This window comes from Convolutriloba macropyga, chromosome 7, assembly GCF_964194025.1.
Source record: "Convolutriloba macropyga chromosome 7, txConMacr16.3, whole genome shotgun sequence".
Taxonomy (NCBI): domain Eukaryota; kingdom Metazoa; phylum Xenacoelomorpha; order Acoela; family Convolutidae; genus Convolutriloba; species Convolutriloba macropyga.
The window spans coordinates 1,365,734-1,388,716 of record NC_134474.1 but is presented as its reverse complement, the minus strand read 5'-3'; the positions used below and the strand labels follow the sequence as shown (position 1 = coordinate 1,388,716).

General features: G+C 36.9%; 2 protein-coding genes across 2 annotated transcripts; both read right to left on the bottom strand.

The window, feature by feature from the left end:
- Positions 1–16,031: 16,031 nt before the first annotated feature.
- LOC142342393 (uncharacterized) lies at positions 16,032–17,804 on the bottom strand. The gene has a single exon (XM_075393709.1). It carries the CDS (start codon positions 17,802–17,804, stop codon positions 16,032–16,034), a length of 1,773 nt encoding a protein of 590 aa, XP_075249824.1.
- Positions 17,805–17,908: 104 nt separating this feature from the next.
- LOC142342392 (uncharacterized) lies at positions 17,909–21,006 on the bottom strand. Its single transcript, XM_075393708.1, has 3 exons — positions 20,022–21,006; positions 19,113–19,880; positions 17,909–19,020 (listed from the first exon to the last, which is right to left on the bottom strand). Exons 1-3 carry the CDS (start codon positions 21,004–21,006, stop codon positions 17,909–17,911), a joined length of 2,865 nt encoding a protein of 954 aa, XP_075249823.1.
- Between the last annotated feature and the right edge of the window lie 1,977 nt (positions 21,007–22,983).

Below are 22,983 nucleotides of genomic sequence, written 5' to 3'. Positions count from 1 at the left end.
TATTCAAGTTTATCTATGCTATCAAACCAATCATAAGAAAATATACCTTTTCTTCTTTGTAAACTAAGTTTTTTTAATGTCATACATTCATTATCCCTCATTGATTTAACTTATGCATCTAAACTAAGTAGACAAAAGAACCTAAATTTAACCAATAAATGTTAATGACCTAAATGCTTACTAATCGAACCTTTCATGCCATTTTTACTATAATATTATACATCATTCAATTTTTCTGTACAAATACTCTCAGGTATCATTAAACTTATATTGAAGTATCTCTTTAAATTTGCTATTATAATGAGTTTATTATTAGCTCAATTAACAAACCACAAATCACATTTTTTTACCTCAATGTTTCCCATATACATCTTAACGTATATTTTGGTAGTCAATTTGAATATATACACCACAAGCAACTGCCATATATTTACAATAAAAACGTTCAGAATCAGTATGAATTGTATATTGTACCCTCGTGTTTACTTACAAACAAGGATACTTTCTTTAGTTATTTTTTCTAAATCTTCAGCTGTGTTAAAAATGCAACTAAATGACTAAAATGTAATTTATTTTTCTTGTGATTCTACAGGATTAAAAATATTAACTAAAAACGTGTATTAAGATTGAAATGGGAATTTATATCATATAACTTTTCTCTACAAATACTCTCAAGTGTCATTATATTTTATGCAAATCTTCTCATTTTTTATGAAAATCTTCTCAGACAAACTTGAAATTGATTTGCGTAATAAAGGGCGTAATGGATGGCTGATTTGTGCAAAATTTAAAGGAATTTACGGTTGTAATGAACAGAACCAAGAAAAGAAAAGATTTTCTATAAAGTTTTTGGTGCTTCATTGACAAAACTGAGGATGTTTTAATTTCGAAGGATGAGATTCCTGTTTGTGAAAAGTGATGGCCGAGCCAATATATTTCTAGTTTCGCAAGGAAACATTTAGTTAGATTAACTCAAAGAGTTTATTCATCTGTTCGGTGGAGGGAACCAAACGCATATTTTCTCTGTTCATCCTCTGCTCCTTGGCTAACAATCTCTATATCATCTAAGAAACAATACATTGTTTTTAGTCCTGTTAAAGGGTAAATACATTACCTTTTGAAATTCCGCGGGCATAACTTTGAGACCTGAAAATTGGTATGTAATCGTCATATCACCACATAATATATTGAGTTTGCAGTGGCTGGCTTGTATGTAACAAAATTTATTGAGTAATAAAATAACCTGTTATATTAGTAGACGACACTTTTACTTTGCATGCAATGCGGTAATAATTGCCATGAGCATCAGTAAAGTTAGCTTGAACTACTTGATCTTTCATTTTATGTATAAATACACATCCAGATTGCTCGTGAAGGTCCCACCAGTAATAGTATACGTACGGTTTAATCTGTTTTGAGCAGTCGTTAATAGTGAGGATACAATCGCGTACCTCTTCTTGCACAGCGTCGTTTACTGTAAGGGCAGCTATGAGATTTTTGCTGAAGACTCTTTTCAATTTATGTTGTCAAAAGCGGGTACTTTAGGGCTAGCCGTGAGGGGCTTGATAACGTTTAAGGATACGCCCGGCGAAGCGAGTATTGAGGTAAATGGATGATTCGCTATGCTAGAGGATTCGCGCAGAATCGGACTCGTTGTGAATGTTCCTTTGGTTCTTGTGATGGCACGGTTGTTTTACTGACAATTTTTGTCCAAATTTAAGAACTAGATTGTTTGTTAAACTCAAAGTCTGAGGGCGAGTCGGGAGAATGCAACTGATTTCGAGAAGCAAATAGGGCAATAAGCACTGATTGTAGTTTATTGTTTGACTTTTGCAACTTTTATATTAATGACTATTAATTTGCTGGGATTAGTCTTAAATGATTGCATTTCTCGCCTAGCAAGTATGCTTAAGTTTTTTTGGAGAGTATACGTGAAATGAGTTGGAATTCGCCTACCGAGTATTGTGTTAATTGTTATTTGCGACGCGGGGTAAAAATTTTTAGAATAGTTTGAATTGTGACTCTTATTGAATAATAGATTTTGCTTAGCGATTGACAAGTGAAAGGAATGCATGTGTAAATGAGTATCAAATGTGCTAATTGTATTCATTGAGTTTGATACCATATTCACTTTTTGTTGTAATTTGCGGTGCGGGATCGTGTGTTTTAAACAAGTTGTTTAAAGGCGGCGCGGATTGTATTGACTTCATATTCAATGAATATGTAGAGGCGGAAAATAACTCTAACATTTTATTGTTGGCAGATACTTTTTTTAGACTTTGGTTTGGGGGTTGAGAAATCTAATCAACAGGGCCCATTTTTGCAGCTGGCATATGTTCCATAGCAAATTGGCATGGTAATAGTCTATCTACACAAAGGGTTGAATGGCTGTTATAAGGTTAGTTGCTCTGTGGTGTGTAATAACTTTAAACTGTTTTCCATACACTAAGTTTTCAAATACTCAATTGACCAAACCGAAACCTCAAAGCACCAACTCAGTAACACTGTATCTTCCTTCATATGAATTTTGGAGTCGAGTTGTGAATGCGATAGTTTTCCACTAGTCTACAAGTTTATTATCCTAAACTGCACCGCTGCACCGAGCCCGGCGCGTGATACGTTGTATTTAACTCGTGTTTCACGGTGCAGTTTATAGTGTCAGTTTTAAATTGCGTTCCCAATGCGATACTTTACTTCTTAAAAAACAATTTTTATGAAAATCTTCTCATACAAACTTGAAACTGATTTGCGTAATAAAGGGCGAAATAGATGATTGATTTGTGCAAATTTTGAAGGAATTTGCGGTTGTAATGAACAGAACCAAGAAAGGAAAGGAGTTTCTATGACGTTTTTGGTGCTTCATTGACAAAACTGATGATGTTTTACTTTTGAAGGATGAAATTCCTGTTTGTGAAATATGATAGCCGAGCCAATCTATTTCTAGTTTTGCAAGGTAACATTTAGTTAGAATAACTCAAAGATTTTCCTCCTCTGTTCGGTGGAGGAAATCAAATACATATTTTTTATGTTCATACTCTGATCCTTGGCTAACAATCTCTATATCATCTAACTAACAGTACATTGTTTTAATCCTATTAAAGGGTAAATACATTGCTTTCTGAAATTCCGCGAGTATATCTGTGAGACCTGAAAATTGGTGTGTACTCGTAATATCACCACATATTATGTTGAGATTGCAGTGGTTGGCTGTTTCAAGATCTAAATTTAATTGGATACATGCTTATTTGAGATCTAATGTGGAAAATCATGTATTGCTTGGCGACTCGGAATCGCTAATTCGCAGAGATATCCTAACTAGATAAACAAGTATATTCAAGTTTATCCATGCTATCAAAACAATCATAAGAAAATATACCTTTTCTTCTTTATAAACCAAGTTGATTTAATTATACATTCCCTATCCCTCATTGATTTACCTAATGCTTCTAAACAAAGTAGACGAAGAAACGAAGTTTATCCAAAAATTGTGAATGACCTAAATGCTTACTAATCCAACTTTTCATGCCATTTTTACAATAATAATTTTTATTAATTAATTTTTCCGCACAAATACTCTCAAATATCATTATATTTATGTTGAATATCTCTTTAAATTTGCTACTATAATGAGTTTATTATTAACTCAGTTAACAAACCACATATCACATTTTTTACCACAATGTTTCTCATATACATCTTAAGGTGTAATTTGGTAATGAATTTTAATATATACACCACAAGCAACTGCCATTTATTTACTATGAAAATATTCAGAATCAGTATGAATTGTATATGGTACTCTCATGTTTACATACATACAAGGAAACTTTCTTTAGTTATTTTTTCTAAATCTTCAGCTGTGTTATAAACACAACTAATTGACTAAAATGTAATTTATTTTTCTTGTGATTCTACAGGATTAAAAATATTAACTATGAAACGTGTAGTAAGGTTGAAATGGGAATTTATATCCTTGAGGTCTTCTTACACATCTTCAAGAATGGATATAAATAATTACTTCTATTTATTGTACGTTAATCTAAGATTAATTTTACATCCAATTGAAATTTTAATTTCGTTACTTCTTAAAAAACTTTCTACTAAAAACCTGTTTTAAGCCTCATAGTTATGTAAAAACTTCTATTGTCTTATTGAACATTACATATATCGCATTAACCATTTTTACTTATTTGAGTGTTTTCCTCACTATAAGCATTTCCAACATCAGGTTTTTTATGTTCTTTAACAAATTTATCAAGTAATGAAATAAACTGCTAAATTAGAAGACGATACTTTTACTTTGCATGCAATGCGGTTATAAATACCATCAGCATCAATAAAGTTAGCTTAAACTAATTGATCTTTCATTTTATGTATGAGAGTTGTTTTCTGAGATTCACGATTCCATTCTGTTTAGTATATTCTTTTCGTTTTTTAAAGAAGATTTGAAATCTTTTGCTGATTTTTTATTATCATTAAAAGTCGTTAAACGTAAAAATTGAGTGTAAAAACTGGAAAAATATACCGTAGAGAGTGCATTTTGATCTTTGTTTTGACTGTGAATATATTTTTTATCTATCTGAGCAACGTACAACGTCAATGATCATATTAATCTTCAATCAAAATCTTCTAATGATCCTAATAACGTTTCTTTTATTTTTTGACGGCATGGTTGTTTCTTTGACGATTTTTTGTTCGAATTTTAGAACTAGATGTATAGATTGGAACTAGATTAATATCAAAGACTGATTGCGGGTCGGGAGAATTCATCCGATCTCGAGATGCAAATTGGGCAAAAAGCACTGACTTTAGTTTATTGTTTGACTTTTGCGTCTATTATAGTAACATCCATTATTTTCCGGGGATTAATCTTAAATGATTAGGTTCTCGCCTAGCGAGTATGCCTAAGTTTTTATATTGGAGGTTGTACATGAAATGAGTTGGAATTTGCCTAGCGAGTAGTGTGTCAATTCGTATTTGCGACTCAGAGTATGTATATTTAGAATAAATTGAATTGTGACCCGTATTGAATTATAGCTTTTGCTTAGCGATTGACAAGTGAAAGGAATGCATGTGTAAAGGGGTATCAAATGTGCTAATTGTATTCATTGAGTTTGATACCATCTTCACTTTTTGTTGTAATTTGCGGTGCGGGGTCAAGTGTTTTAAACAAGTTGTTTAAATGCTGCGCGGATTGTATTGACTTCATATTCAATGATTATGCAGAGGCGGAAAATAACTCTAACATTTTATTGTTGGCAGATACTTTTTTAGACTTTGGTTTGGGTGTTGAGAAATCTAATCAACAGGGCCCTTTTTTGCAGCTGGCATATGTTCCTTCGCAAATTGGCATGGTAATAGTCTATCTACACAACGAGTTGAATGGCTGTTATAAGATTTGTTGCTCTGTGGTGTGTAATAACTTTAAACTGTTTTCCATACACTAACTTTTCAAATACTCAATTGACCAAACGGCACCTCAAAGCTCCAACTCGTCTACAAGTTTATTATCTTAAACTGCACCGCTGCACCGAGCCCGGCGCTTGATACGTTGTATTTAACTCGTGTTTCACGTTGCAGTTTATAGTGTCAATTTTAAGTTGCGTTCGCAATGCGATACTTTACTTCTTAAAAAACAATTTTTATGAAAATCTTCTCATACAAACTTGAAACTGATTTGCGTAATAAAGGGCGTAATGGATGATTGATTTGTGCAAATTTTGAAGGAATTTGAGGTTGTAATGAACAGAACCAGGAAAGGAAAGGAGTTTCCATAAAGTTTTGGTGCTTCATTGACAAAACTGAGGATGTTTTACTTTTGAAGGATGAAATTCCTTGAAAATAGGAGACTAGATATAAATGCTATAGTTTTTCACTCATCTACGAGTTTCTATATAGAACTGCACCGCTGCTCCAAACTCGGCGCGTGATGCGTCGCATTTTACTCGTGTTTCACTTTGCGGGTTATTGTGGTAATTTTCAGTTGCTTTTGCAATGCCATTATTTACTTCTTAATAAACATTTTTTTTGAAAATTCTTTGAGAAAAACTTAATAAAGGGCGTAATTTTCGTAATAATGAGCGTAATGGATGACTGATTTGTGCAAGATTTAAAGGAATTTACGGATGTTATGGACAGAACCATGAAAAGAAAGGAGTGTCTACAAAATTTTCGGTGCTCAAATTAACAAAACTGCGGACGTTGTGAAATTCCTGTGAAATTTGATAGCCGAGCAAAAATATTGCTAGTTGGACAAGGAAACATTTAGGTAGAGTAACCCTAAGAGTTTCTTCATCTGGTCAGTGGAGGCAATCAAATACATATTTTTTATTCTCATCCTCTGATCCTTTGCTAACAATCTGTATATCATCTAAGAACCAATACGTTTTTTTTAATCCTATTAAATGCTAATCCATTGCTTGTTGAAATTCCGCAGTTATATATGTGAGACCAAGAAATCAAGTTTGGAATTGGTATGTTCTCGTAATATCACCACATATTATGTTGAGATTGCAGTGGTTGGATGTTTCAAGATCTAAATTCAATTGGCTACATGCGTATTTGAGATCTAATTTTCAAAATCATGTAAAGCTTAGCGATGCGGGATTGCTAATTCGATGATATATCTTTACTAGATAAACAAGTATATTCAAGTTTATCTATGCTATCAAATCAATCATAAGGAAATATACCTTTTATTCTTTTTAATTAAAGTGTATTTAATGTCATACTTTCATTATCCCTCATTGATTTACCTAATGCATCTAAACTAAGTAGGTAGACGACAGAAACTGAATATATCTTATACTTTGGATGATCCAATTGCTTACTAATATAACCTTCATCATTCTTTGCTAACTATTTCATTCCAATCTTTGATGCCATGTTTACAATAATAATTTTTAACTTTTAATTTTTCTGTACAAATACTCTCAAATATGAGTAAATTTATTTTGAAAGACATCTTTAAATTTGTTATTATAATGAGTTTATTATAAGCTCAATTAACAAACCACATATCACATTTTTTACCACAATGTTTCTCATATACATCTTAAAGTATATTTTGGTAATCATTTTTAATATATACACCACAAGCAACTGCCATATATATATATACTGTAAAAATATTCAGAATCAGTGTGATTTGTATATGGTACTCTCATGTTTACTTACATACAAGGAAACTTTCTTTAGTTATTTTTTCTAAATCTTCAGCTGTGTTATAAACACAACTAATTGACTAAAAAGTAATTTATTTTTCTTTTTATTCTACAGGATTAAAAATTTTAGCTATAAAACGTGTAGTAACATTGAAATTAAAATTTTTAAGATTAAGGTCTTCTTACACATCTTCAAGGATGAAAATATATAATTACTTCTGTTTATTGTACTGTTATTGTAAGATTAAGTTCTACATCCAATTGAACTTTTAATTTGATTGATTATTAACAAAGTTTCTAATAAAAAAATGTTTTAAAACTAGTAGTTCTAAAATGACTTCTATTGTTTTATTGAACATTACATATATCGCAATAACCATATTTACCTATATGAGTATTTTCCTCAAAATAATCGTTTCAACATCAGGTTTGTTGACGTTCTTTAAAAAATTTATTGAGTATTGAAATAAACTGTTAAATTAGAAAGCGACACTTTTGCTTTGCATGCATGCTTGCAATGCGGTTATAACTATCTTCAACCCAAATAAAGTTAACTTGAATTAATTGTTCTTTCATTTTATGTTTATGAGTAGTATTCTGAGATTCCAGAATATTCTCACTTTATAAATAACTATCAAAATTTCTACAATATAATATACCTCTTACTTTTTTGATTATAATAATCAATATGTACCTCGAGACGTCTCTTAAACTATTCCTCAAGTCCAATACATTCAGGGACCTTCTCTTCTATATATTTCCTTCTAAGATGTTTTTTGTTCTTTTTTTTCTCGAGCATATTTGCTGGTTCATGTCAATTCATTTCTCTATTTAGTACCCGAGGACCACGATATTCTCGTTTTATTTTTCTGTTTTTTTATTATATTCTCTTTAGTTTTTACAAGATTTGAATTTTTTTTTGGGTTAATTTCTTATTATCGTTAAAACTGCTTAAACATAAAAATTGTGTGTAATAACTGAAAAAATAAACCGTAGAGAGTGTATTTTGATCTTTGTTTTTAGTGTGAATATAATTTCTTAATTATATGAGCAACGTAAAATGTCTAAGAATCATATTAACCTCTTACCAAAGCCTCATACTGATCCTAATCAATAATTAACATGTGCAATGTGTAAACAAAATCAACGTAATTTGAGTATTAATTTTGGACAAGCAAAACGTTGATGATCTGTATATCTTCATAAATATATTTTCTCAATACCGATATGAAGAATTTGCTGAGTTACATAATATTTTATCATATTACCTGAGAAAGAAAGAATTAAAAAATGAGTTCACATTTTTTCACAGAGAATGTTGGAAAAATTGATTAAAAATTTTCATTTTATTGCGTTATACAATAAATTTCATTCTGATGATATAGATAATCAAATCAAATTATATAGACTTTGGATTTATGTAAAGTTATAAAATGATTAAGATACTTCTATGTATCAATGTTATATTAATAATATTATTTCTAATATACATAGTGCATGGTCCTTATGAAGAACTAAGACAACGATTCATAAACATATTATACATAAACTTTTTGAAAATGAAAACAACTTCAGTATGTATGGACCTTCAACTTTATTATTCTGCTGTCAGCTTAGCAGCCCGAATACACACTTTCAATTCTAGAGTGGATTTCGCCAAGCGAAATGATTACTTAATTTATGAGCTCAGCTCTGCGGAGCTAAATCAAAAGAGAGTTTTGATTACTGGATTTGAATTGGAAAGCTAAGACAATGCAACCGAAGAGGACTTCAACAAAAAGCAAGTAGGAAGAGATATTTTTGATCATGCAGCGGGAAAAGAAAAAAGGATAAACTGACGACAACTAACAAGCGAGAAAAATGAAATATGATGTGAATAAATGAATGGAAGGAAGTACGAATTAATAGAAATAAACAGTGCATCAAATATATGATTTACTTTACTAATTTAAAAAAGATGATCAGGTTTCACATACCCCCTATATTAATTCAATAGTGACAGTTTTTTTTTAATATTAGCAAATTTTTACAATTTTAATAATTGGTCATAGTTTAAATATGTATAAATCAACTTATGTACTGGCTATCATAGCTAGTGATATATTGTAAAATACAGTTTCAAGTTCCGATTTCAAGAAAATCTAATCTGATTTAGCATTCAATTCCGTATCCTAAACGGTCATCAAGATCATATCTTCTTCGGTTGACAGGCTCCTGTAGACTGCCAGGCAGCTCACCAAAAAGGCGTTGTCCAGAAAGGCGTTGATTAATGAATCAGAAGAAGATTTCTTTGAAAACCGTAATAAACTAGGCTTCCTCTGGTTTTTCTACTTGATCTTTAATACGCGTTTGTATCGGCTTGTCTCGGGGGAGACTTGCTGCAGGGCTGTTTGTAGCGCATTTGTGGGTGGAAGTGTTTGTTCGCCTGGCAAGTCTCCGATTGTTATGGAATTTCTGATGCCCGAGAAATCTTTGGGTTTGAAATCTCTGGGATTCGACCCGGCTTTGCGCGTGCAATGATCGATTTCGAGGACGATACCCCGCTACCCGGTTCGCGTTTGCTCTGTTTGACTTCCTTGTCACCCTTGATTTTGCGTGTGATTTTGCGTGTGACTCTGGATCTTTTTCTACACCAATTTTTTATTGATTCTGGGTCCGCAACGTTCAGCATATACTTTGAGGGGAGATTGGTGTTAAAGCTGGGTTCCGAGCTTTGCAATATCACCACTGCGGAAAGTGACCAACGATATGCCTGGTTCTCTTAATGTCGATGTGGTGGGACTGACTTTTTTAATGTTACACACTGGAGCAAGCACTTTTTACAAGCCTTCGAGGTTTTTCTTCGACCTCCCTTTTTCCAAGAAATATGAGGGCGAGTTTAAATTGGACAGCGTGTTCCGTGAGGATAATGGGACGGCAGAGGTTAAAGCGGAAAATCGTGACTCGATGTCAGTGCTGCTCTTTCTCACTCGTTCAAATCTCGTGTAGTTCTGCTCATACCCTTCGCGACTTCGGTATCACTCCGATATCTACTCACACGTTTTTCAACTGGAAGGATGACTTATGACGGAACAGTGTCTTCCTCTAAATATTATTTCATAATTGACTTGTACGAAAAGAAAACAAGGCATTCTGCTTAGTCCAATCGAATTGTTCTTGATACACCAACAATTTCAATATTACTCTCCAAAAATTTCGTTACAAATTGGCCATTTGTTTTGTCAAACATATATGAAATGGGGTATTTAGAACAACGATCTGTTGTAACTAGAAAGTTTTTTCTTTGCCGTTTTCGTCATAAACTGCTAAGAGGGAATTACAGATTTACGTTTCTTACCAATTGCACTGCAATGTCTACGCTCTGTTGATCTGACTATCAGTTCCCTAATAATGTATGAACACCAACATTGTGTGGCCATACATACCTTTCCCCAGGTACCCGTAGCTTGTATGTCGTCTAGAAGTACCTCCCGCAGGACGTTTACTATAACGATCTTTTTTTCGGTACATGCACGTCCAGATGGCACGTGGAGATCCCACTCGAAATTGTGTACGTACGGGTAAATCTGTTTTGAGCGGTTTTTGTTATTAATGATGATACAATCGCCTACCTCCTTTAGCGCAGCGTCCTTGCCTGTAAGGGAGGCTAAGAGATCTTTGCTGAAGAAGTTTCCTTTTATGTTGTCAAATGTGGGTACAAGAGAGCCAGCCACGAGGAGCGCGAATGTTTGAGGATACAGCCGGCAAAGCAAGTCTTGGGTTAGATGGTTAATTTGCTGTGCTTGAGGACTAACCGAACTGGTCTCCATTTGAACTTTTTTCATTGTTGTGAAGACATGGTGATCTTCTTGACGGTATTTTATCGAAATTTAGAACTAAACTTTTTTTACTACGTAGTTTGATTGTGATTTGGGACAATGAAGCTGATTTCGAGGAGCAAACTGAGCGAAAATCGCTGATTTTAGTTCTGTTTTTTTACTTTTGCAACTGTTATAGTAAAGTCTACTAGCTTTGTCAAACATACATGAAATGGGAAATTAAAGTATTTAGAAAAACGCTCTATTGCAGCTATAAAGTATTTTTCATTGCCTTTTTCTTCATTAAGTGGTCCCCCAAAATCAAAAAGTCAACTTTTGTTTGCTGGTTTTGTTTAGCACAAGATATTTGTGTGTTGAATTGCTTAGCGGGAATAACTGATTTAAGGTTTTGACCAATTGTAGTGCGAGGTTTACAATCTGTTGATCTGACTAACAGTTCCCTAATCATGTATGGACACCAACACTGAGTGGCCGTACATATCGTACCTCAGATACCCGAAGGGCAAGCGCGTATGTAGTCTTGGAGTGCTTTCGGCAGGACTTTCAGGCTAGCGACCTTTAGTTCGGTAAATACACAACCCGATTGCTCGTGAAGTTCCCGCCAATAATAGTGTAGCGGGTATGCGTAAATTCTAATTGTGGAGAGTATACTTCAAATGGGGTGGAATTCACCTGCGAGTTATGTGTGAATTGGTTTTTGCGACGCCGATTTTGCATATTTAAAATAGTTTGATCTGTGACTGGTGTTTATTACTGGATTTTGCTTAGCGAGTGACAAGTGAGAATAAAACGTGCGTAAATGGGTAATAAACGTGCTAATTGTATTTTTTGATTTGATGCCATGTTCATTTTGTGCTGTAATTTTTGCGGTGCGCGATCATGTGTTTTAAACAAGCTGTGTAAATGAGACGCGGATCGCATTGAGTTCCAATTTTATGAATTTCGAGACGGAAGATAATTCTAATCATTTGCGACAATGAATTCCTCACCGTAAGCGGATGTTTTTTCAGAATGTTGTTTTGGGTGTCCAGAAATATAATTGACAGGGTCCATTTTTGCACTAGACATATGTTTGATTGGGAATTGGTATGGTAATAGTCAATCTACCCTACGGGTTAAATTGCTGTTTTAAGATTTGTTTGAACGGTTTTCTTTCAGTACTGACAGTAATGCTTTATTGTCTGTAATTAGTTGAAACTGTTTTCCATGAGAGTGATTATTGAACTACTCAATTGACCAATCGACACTAAGAATTTCTAATTCATTATCACTGTATCTTCCTTCATATAAATTTGAGAGCCTAGATGTGAATGCGATAGATTTTCAACTGCTTGCTGATTTGTGTTCTAGAACTGCGTCGCGTTTTAGCTGCGTTTCACATTCCGGGTTATACTGGCAAGTTTCAGTTGCTTTTGCATAGCGATTTTTTTACTAAACTAGTCTTCTGAACATCTTTCTAGACCAATTTCACTGATTTGCGTAATAGAGGGCGTAACTGATGACTGATTTGTGCGAGAATTGGAATGAATTTACTGTTGTATTGTACAGAACAAAGAGAGGAACAGTTTCTTTAAAGTTTTTGGTGCTTCAGGTGACAAAACTACGGATGTTTTACATTCGATCAATGAATTTCCGGTTTGAGAAAAATAATAGCAGAGGCAATCTATTTCTAGATTTGCAAAGTAACAATTAGATAGATTTTTTATAAGAATTTTTTGATCTAGTCGAATACATATTGTTTATGTTCCTCCTCTGATCCTTTGCTAACAGTCAATATATCATCTAAGAAACAATAGGTTTAATAAATCCTATTATAGAGTAATCCATTGCTTTTTGAAATTCCGCAGGTTTGTCTGTGAGACCAAAAAATCAGTTTGAAATCGGTATGTGCCCTTCATATCACCACATATTATGTTGAAATTACAGTGGTTGGCTGTTTGAAGATCTAAATTACAATGGCTAAACGCGTAGCTGAGATCTAAGGTTGAAAAGCATGTAATGATTTGCGACGTGGGGTAGCTAATTTGCAGAGATTATGATTCAATAATTGAATCAATGTTTGGCATTTGATATTTATTTTTGTGTATCGCTTTGGTTAGGATTTTCAAATCAAGTGCTCATTTTATAAATTGTCTTTTTTTAAAAAATGACTACAATTGTCTGGTCAAAAGGTAAGTTTTGTGATAGGGGATTCATTTCCCTTTTTGATGTCGTGGTTGGAACTGTTCGTGAAATTTTGATTTAGCTACTCAATTTTCGGATCTTCCGATACGAGATTTCAGATTTTGTGAATTGAAGAGCTATATTTTGCACAATGTGGTGAAAAATTGATCACTTGACTACCTTTTTGAGATGAGGGTTGTGTGACCGCGTGTCCGTGTTGGTCAAACAGATCGTGACCGATGATTGATTTGAGGCCGTCGGCCACATCTATGAAAACGGCAGCTAGCATATACCAGCCATTGCTTTTTACCGGTTTTCGAATTTTGCCGTTAATCGAATTTCGTTCGTTGGGAAACGCTCGCAATTGCGATTTTTTTTTATTTTGCTTACCCATATCGCTTGTGAGTTAATATTGACTACCCGCACAACTAGTGACTGGCCCAACATACTGCATGAACTTTCTGAGTCAACAAGAAGTTCGGTTGAAGTGTTTTTGATTCTGATGGGCATATTAAGGATTTCAATTTTTCCGAGATCTTTGTTGGCTGTGGCAACCATAATGTCTTCTGCTCTATTGCAGTTCGATTTGTATAGTTCTGTCAATGATTGTAGATAGTTCACCAAGTCCTGAGGTTCTTCTTCCACGGCGTTGACTGGTTTTTTCTTTTGATTTATAGCTCTCCTTGCGTTGTTTTGTTTTCTGCAACCCTTAGCAAAATGATTCAACGAACCACAGTTGTTACAAGTTTCTTCTTGTGGTACTAAATTGCCGGCGATTTGTGACTCCTAATACCCCGCAGTTAGGACATTGGAATGGTGGTGGTCGAGGGCTTTGTCTGGGAAAAATGTCCGTGAGAGACCAAATTGAGGAGTGAGTGCTGGACGGATATATGGTGTTGCGCTAACGCTTGTCGAGACAAGAGACTTGTTGTGAGCTTGCATTTGATGCTAATTTTGCATCCCGAAATCCATGTTAACTGCCAACTCGAGAGCGTTCCTCAGTTCCAACGTTTCTTTCTACAGCTCGTTTTTTTAAACTCATTAAGCTGTGCGTCAGACATCTCTGAATGGCGTCTCTCACATTTTTCTCAAAGTAGCAGTTTTGCGCTAACTCTTTGAGTGTTCAATAGAAATGTTTTACTGTTTTTCCTGGGAGTTGTTTCGTGATGAGGAAAACGTGTCTCTCAAACGCTATGTTTTGAGGTCTGATGAATGCCTCTCCTACCATTTTTCAAAATTTTGCTTTGGAAAGAATATCCACCATGATGTCCGAGTTCTTAATGTTAAGAATTTGACGCCCCTCCACACCGAGGGTGAGGTAGAGCAGTGAGAAAGTTTTTTGGTCGGTGCGTGGTAATTGCTTATCTCCACGCAGTTTGCGGTTTTCTATCACTCGTTGGCATTTATTTTACAGTTCATTTTCTGCTGACCATTTCGAGCAGCCCGTTTCTCTTCTGATTGTGCTGAAGAACCGATGATTTTTCCCTCGTAGATGGGTTCCAGAAGTCAGTTGCACAATTTTCGGTTTGGGGCCGAGAAGTGTGTGCAAGATGATATTCGCCTTTCCTAGCAGGGCTAACTTATATATGACCCTCCAATTATTCCAACCAGTTGGGTTAGGCGTGGGTTTGCTACAGAAGGTATCAATCCCAGGGACTTCATTTATTAGATGATATAAAAAAAATTCTAATGGTTTCATTATGTTTGATGATATGGGTGAAAATGTAAGAACACCAGTTTCACTATGTTCAAAAGGTAGCCACTATAGTATTTTTTTAATATATGCAGGTCATGCAGTGACAGATAAAAGTCCTAATTCAATGAAATTACACCACTTGTTTATGTTACATTAAATAGTTCACAACAATCCGTTGAAAAAGTATCAGAAAAATTTAAAACTAAATCCTACTAACATAAATTCGAAAAAAAATATAAAATAATAAAATACTAACAAATTATTAATTGCTCAAAAGTTTTAGATAAGGAAAAAAATATTGTGTATGATTCTGGACAAGTAGATATTGATATCAAAAAGTATATTGTTTACACTATAATTCCTGAAAGTGATTATAAAATACGAAGTTTATATTTAGAAGATAGAATGATTGGACCAGAACATACAAAACAAAAGACTCTTATCTTTTAATTTGATATAGACAAATTATTTTAATATAGAGAAAAATATAAGTATATTAAAAATCTATGTACTGAAGTTAAAAGTTTTAATATAGATCTTACAGGTCGTGTGAATATTATAGGTAATTTATAATATTATTCCTTAAGGTGGTAGTAGTAGTGAAAATATTGATGTTAAAACCCAAGATTTAGTTATAATTAACATTGATAGAGCTAAGATTACATTAAATAATGGCAAAACATTAGCAATTGCTTATGCTACTAAAAACGATAAAAATACATGTTATCTTTTCTTTAGTCTGATCCGCTTTAAGAGACAACGACTGGTTTTCAAGAGTTTATTTTGCTGTATGTTCTTCTATAAGCTTGTATGCTTGTTAAATAATAGCTTACAAAGGTGTGGTTTATACCCGCATTTACTATCAAAGTTAAGTGTGGTACGATGAAACTCATGTATGATAATGAATAAAAAAGTTTGGCATTGAAAGTCATGAAAAATCAAAGTTAAAGATATGACTTTTACAGCGATTATGAATATGAACTCAACAAATTTGAACTAAATAACAAGGGGAAGGATTGGGGGGCTAAACGGTTACGGACCGTTTACACTCCGGCAAGCAACAACAAAACTTAGCAATTAAATTTATCAGAAAAGAACAAAATAATTGACATCAGAAATTCAAATTTACTGCCTCAAAAGTTTCCGCTTAAGTGAGTTTTATGCATCAATTTGACATGATTGAAGGAGTATTCATTCACCCTCCGCGGCCAACGAAGAAGAAGAATCATTGTCAGTTTCAAACACCTTGCCCAATCTCACTGCGGGACGTTGCACCATGCCAATACTGGTCTTGATGTCGAAGCTTCTTGCCACTCCATCTCTACTCAAATGTGCTATGACGATCCGACCAGTGGGCCAAATTCCTCGGGGTGTAAAATCTTTGTAGAGCCAAACAACATCGTCTTCCTTGAGCTCAGCGTTGGCCTGCTGCCATTTTGTCCGTCTGTTAAGTTCCGGTACAAATTCTTTGAGAAGACGAGACCAATAGTGGTCCAAAAGGCTCTGTGACTCCTTGAAGTCTTTAATTGAAAACCGGGTTCTGTTGTTTGCCAGAGGTTTTAGGCAGAAGTGCCGTCTTCTCATCAGGAAATGATTCGGTGTTAATGGTTTCTCGTCAGTCAAAGTGCTCCCAACATGCGTCAGTGGGCGTGAATTAAGAATTCCTTCTGCCTCCGCTACGACTGTATGGAAGACTGAAAAGTTTAGTCGGCTGCTTCCGAGGACAACAAGTAGGCTTCGTTTAGCCGACTGGATAAGTCGTTCCCAAACCCCTCCGAAGTGCGGTGCCAGAGGTGGGTTGAACGTCCACTGGATGTTCTGTTGGGCCAGCTGGAGACCTATGTAATTGTTGTCTGGTTTGTAGTTTTCCTGAAAATTGAGTTTCATTGCCTGGTTAGCTCCAACAAAGTTTTTCCCGTTGTCCGAAACAATGACATCAGGGTATCCGCGTCTGGATGCAAAACGGCGAATAGCCATTAGTAGACAGTCAGTAGAGAGGTCCTCACAAACTTCCAAGTGTACTGTTTGTGTGACCAAGCATGTAAACATGCAGACATAATTGAGTTCTGTCTGGGTTCTGGATTTTTCAATGTGAAAGGGACCGAACATGTCCATTCCAGTATTCACAATTGGGTAGAGTTTGGAGTGCTCCGGAAAGCGAAATTTTGGTAGAGGAGCCATCTTCGGTCTGACATTGTCTGCTCGCCAGCGTCTGCAGATGAAGCAGTACTTCCCTAAAGTTCTTAGAGCTCTGCGGATTCCAACTATCATGAACGTTGCTTGGATATGTGCACGAACATGTTCAATTCCATGATGCCCGCAGTCGTGATGTGCTTTCTCAATAAGCAGTTTGGCAACTCTGCACTTGCTGTGGAGTATCACCGGATGTTTGCTCTGAAAAGGCAATCCAGATTTTTGAATTCGTCCCTCAACCCTAAGTAGTCCGTCGCTATCGAGAAAGGGTGTATATGGTAATAGTTTGTCCTTCTTGTCTAGGGGTAGTCCACTTTGAAGTCGAGAAACTGTGTCCTTGAAGTGTGTGGACTGAGATTTTCTCAAGAGAAAGCTCCGAGCCTTGTTTTCGTCAGCCGCGAAGTCGTCCAAATCGCAAGGTATGTCGCGTTTGATCAACCTCTTCAGTACGCGCACTGCTCGAAACACTGTTCTAATTGTGCCAAGGAATCTAGGCCAATTTGAAAATCTGTTTGGATCTACCAACGGTTTTTCACTGGTCTTGACATCAACTTGAGTGGCGTATGTTTGAGCTGTTTTGTCACCGGAGAATGTCCACTCGCTCTCAGGTTTGATCAGGAAAGAAGGTGCTGTTATCCACAATTTTTGAAGATCGCATGGAGCTAGACCTCTGGTACCATGACCAGCCGGGTTCATTTTTCCTGGTACGTGTCGCCAGTCGTCTTTGTTTGAGTTCTCAGCAATTTTGTTGAGCCTATTTGCGATGTACATCTTCTGTCGATCCTTTGATTTGATCTAGCTGAGTACTGCTGTGCTGTCGGTCCAAAATTTTTTGCTCTTCACATCTATTGTCATCTCGGTCTCACAGAAGCCTGCTAGTTCTGCTCCCAGTGTAGCTCCAATTTGGGAATCCTCATCTGTTTGATTGGTGCCACCTTGGACTTGCTGATGACGTAGTGGGTAGCTATTGAGCCGTCAGCGGAGATTGTCCTCAGATACACCACTGCTGATACTGCTGAATGTGAAGCGTCTGTGAAGGTGTGCAACTCGTGAGTTCCATCGACGTTGGGAACTAGACATCTGGGGATTTGAATTGAAGGCATATTCTCGAAGTCTTCCATCCATTGCTGAATTTCGTCGTAATGTTTCTTTGATAGTAGCTGGTCCCAATTGTGTCCTTGTTTGACGTTTTTTTGCAAGATGCATCTCAGTCGAATTGCAAAAGGCGAGATTATTCCAATGGGATCAAACAAAGAAGCAGCCATTGAGAGAGGCTTTCTCTGTGTGATATTCTCTCTTTCATAGCTCAGTTTGGGTTTCGCAAAAAGAAGTTGATCGGATTCAGGGTTCCATGTTTGACCAAGTATCCTTTGTAACTTTAGAACTCCAATTCTTTCTGCCTCTGGAATCTTTTCCAGCACAGCAGGGTTATTGCTGAGAAACTTGGTGAGGTTGAATCCCCCTGTTTCGAGAACATGTTTCAGCTCAGTCGCTGTATTTGCTGCCTCTTCCTCTGTTGAGAATGTTTGAATGAAGTCATCTATGTAGAATTGTTTTGTGATTGAGTCAAAGATTTTTGGATGTTCTTGTCTGTTATCGTTGGCGCACTTTTGCAGAACAAAAATTGTGCAGGCAGGAGAACATGTTGCTCCGAAAATGAGTCGTTGGTATTTGGATGTCCTCTCCTGATCATTGTCGCTCCAAAAAAAACGGAGAGCATCTTGGTCTTCTTCTCTGATTCCAACTTGCATGAACATAGCCTCTATGTCTGCTGTTACTGCAACCTTGTACTGACGAAACCGTAGAAGAAGTCCATGTAGATTGCACAAAAGGTCCGGTCCCGTTAGCAGTGCATCGTTCAATGAAACCCCTTTGTATTTTGAGGCCGCATTTGTCACTCGTCTTATCTTGTCTGGTTTTTGCTTGTTGATGACGGGATGATGCGGTAGGTACCAAATGTTCTTTGCATCCTGGTTCGTAACAGCTGCTATGTATCACTTATCCATATCATCAAAGATAGTGGTCATATATCTCTGTTTCAGTTGGTTGTCTCTCTCTAATCGCTTCTGCAGGGCGTGCCACTGAACCCTTGCCATGAAGTAGTTGTTGGGTAGCGTGACGTTTTCTCGCCAAGGGAGTCCAATCTCATATCTTTCCCCGTTGTGATGTGGGTCTCTGCCAAAGTCTTTATTGCCTTCTGGTCTTCTTCATTGTGTCTCTTCGTAGAACCCTGACTAAAGTTGACACCTTCGAAGGTCCAAAAAAGATGTAGAAGATTTTCGTCCGGGTAGTCACTACCTCGCTTGAGATGGTTGAAAAGAGTGATGTTGTGGTTGCTGCTTCCTTTATGGTTTGGTTGAAAGTACTCTTGTGGCACAGGGCCTGTCAAAGTCCATCCTAACAGTGTGTTGACTCCGTAGAGTGTTCCCGGTTTGCCAGTAGTGAAATGTCTAGGAACAGTAGCCAGAAAAGCATCTGCCCCTATGAGTATTCCAATTTTGTTGTCCTGAACATGTGGGAAGTTGATTTCTGCCAAATGATCATGGTCTCTACAAAGTCTATTCAACATTTCTGCGGGGACAATTGGCATCTGGAACTGCTCAATGGAGGTTGCGTACACAGGAAGACTTTTCACCGGTTTTGAGCTGTGAAGTGAACCCATTCCAATCATGACATCAGCTGTTGTCACTGTGTACTCCCCATGTAGCGAAGCTAGAGGAAGTTCTATATCTTTGGGGACTCTAATCCGAAGAGCATCAGCAATGTTTTGTGTGATCTGTGTATTATCACTTCCACTGTCCAAAAGTGCATAGGTCTCTATGTTGAAGTCTTTGTAGAAGAGCGTGACTGGTATTGCCTGTAGTTGAATAAAAGCTCTGACCCATGTGGGTTCCCGATTTCTGCTACAAGTGTGGTTTTGCACCCGTGGAAGTTTTGATGAATCATCATTCAGTTCGTTGCTAGTAACTGATTAAAAGTGAGTGTTACTTCTGTCATTAGTTTGCAGGGGATTGATGTGCTGCTGATTGGCAGTTTGATGCGAGTTGTTGTTTCCATAGCTTGGATTACGAGGGTTGAAACTGTTTTGATTGTATCCCCTTCTGTAGTTGGTATTTGGCGTGTTACTGGTTGTTGACGAAAGCTGAGACGTTGTATGGTTGAAGTTTCTACCGTAGTTTGACTGCACCGGGTTGTTCCTGGATTGAAATCCCCCTTTACTCGTTGCTTGGAGATCACTTCTCTGCAAAGTCCTGAAGTTGTCTCGATGGAGAGTTGAATGATGAAACCCATTGCATCTGTCTACAAGACATCGAATCTTTGATTTACAAAATCCACCCTCATGTCTCTTCAAGCAATTGAAACACAAGTTGTGATGCCTCACCAATTGCTGGCGGTCAGCTACAGACTTGCTCGGGTATTCTTTGCAGCGACCAAGGTTGTGATCCCCAGAGCATAGTTGACAATTTGAGCTGGCTTGAAGAACTATGTTGGAGTGTTTCTGGCCTTGGGACGGCCGTTCAACCCGGTCTGTCCTTTGTGGTCTTTGTGGAGAGACATCCTCGCAAGCCTCTGCATATGTGCTTATCCAATCTGCAAAGTCAGCCAGACTTGGCTGCTCTATTCTCATGCTCCTTACATGTTGATTCCAGCGAATCGTCATTGGTGTTGTCAACTTCTCCTTGGCAACTTTAACTACCGAAGAAGCCTTCAGGTCCGATTCAAAATGGTGAAGTCGAAAGGTCTGTATCAAACGTCTGAGGAAGGACGCAAAACTTACAAAGCTGCTGGGATCATCCATTCTAGTCCTAGGCCATTGTTCAAGTTGTGTGAGGTACGCACTCACAACAAGCTGCGGCTTTCCAAACTTTCTGATAAGTTCCTGAAGGGCCTCCTCATAGAAGTCTCCGTTGTAAGAGTATCCACAGATGAAGTCTTTTGCTTTGTGAGTTACCGAGTTTTGCAAGTATGTCATTTTCTGAACAGTTGAAAGAGCTGGATTGTCGTGAATGGTTGACTTGAAAAGCTGTACCATTGACGCCACATCAAAGGATCGCCTGAGAAATAGTCAAGACTAATATTTGGTAGACTGAACGCTTTCGTAATCACTTGATGGTTGGTCCATTCAGAACTGTGGGGTCGTTGTTCGAACTGTTGCTCAGAAAACTGTTTTGGTATGAAATTGAAGTGACGGTTGGTCTCTCCGTTGGGAGCGTTCATCATTTTGTTTGTCTCTGGGAATGGGTGATCCATTTGAGTACCGAGCAAATGACGTGACTGCTGCTGATCCCGCGGATAGTGATTGTCTGCAAAAAATTGAGTGAAATTGTCAGGCATTGCTTGATGTTGAAATCCGGTTGCTGTACCGGATTTCCAGTACACAGTGTCTGATGGTTGATCGCTAGAAATATTGAGGGTAGCAAAACCTTGATTTGGAACATTCACATCAACAATCGGGCAACTCTGGACATGTTTCGCATCTTCACTGAAGCTGCGATGCTCCTGTATCGCACAGTTCTCTTTTGGTTTCTGTTGCTAAGCATTGTATTTTTCTACACTTGTTCTTTCTTTTTAAAGATCACGATGACTGTTTTTGAACGGTACGCCATCATGGTCATCAGAACTGAACACCTCTTCCCAGCTCTCAGCGTTTTCACCTGCATTTTGCATTGGCGTTTTACGTCTCATTCCGCTTGGTTGTTTACGTCTGCTTCCTGAAACAACCACCTTGCTGCGTATTTTGTTGGGCTCTTCCGAGGAGGTGTCGGAAGAGATGAACTTTTGATGGTTTGACCCATGAAGCAATCTGACTTTTTGTTTGGTTCTCAGCCATTTGCAATTTCTCCGTGCAGACTCTGCAGCAACAATGTCGAACTCTTCTTGTGTCAACTGCTGTTCTATGAGTTCGTTACATGCGATCAAGCTCCGCTTTTTGCTGTCGAAGTTCGTCAACGAGCTCTTGGAGGTCTGTTGCTGCTTCTGTTTGTTGCATTTGTTCGTCGAGTAGGTCTTGTGCTGCTTCCCACTCAAGGACTTTGAACTTCACGAGTTGCATGAGTTGAGCCTTGGAGGTTGACTTTGTTTTAGTTTTGCTTGACATGGTTCTGGCTTTTCTCATTGGTTAATGGTTACTTTGTTTATGGTTGCACGATGACAATCGCAAAAAAAAATTATTGCACTATGAGTGTTATGAGTCACTGCACTTTTAGTTAGCACTTAAAATGCTGTTTGAACGCACATTAATTGTTTTTTTTGTATTTAAAAAATAAATTGAATGCTATTTATACTGCTGTTGTGGACAGCTATTAATGGTTTGGTTGTCTTATGTTTTACCAAATCTTGCTTGAATGCTGTTTTTTTAATTAAATTATATTATGCACGCTTTGCGCTGTGGGGAGGGTTTTGTCTGATGACTGTCGCAAAGAAACACCCTAACCTGGGGAGGATACTGTTTCACCTTTTAGAAAATTTTGTGTCTAAGAACAAAAACTTTTGCACTTGCGTGTCAGCAGGTGCAAAACTGTAAATCGGAATCAGCTAGAGTATCTGTTTGAATGTAAGAAGGGCTTAATCAAACCTTGAAACTTTAAATGCTCTTTCGCTAGACTTAGGGTCAGAGAGTTTTAGCTGAACTAGAACGTGCTATAATCTAAGAAAGATCAGGCTTTGCTACCTATGTATATGTTCGACTATCCCCGTCGTCAGCCTATGCGTTGGTTCAAAAGAGAACCCGCAGCCTCACCCGCTCAGGCCCCAGTCAATCTTATTAGCAAATGTGGGACCTCTAGCCGCATGGACTAGAGAACTGCATTGAGCGGATTGCATCATAATGTTCGGAGTGGAATGAACGATGCAGGGGGAAGGTCATCGAACTGTAACTTACTTAGAACGCCTGACAGCCTAGAAATTTGAAGTGCTAAAATATCAGATGGAAAAAATCTATAGCACGTTT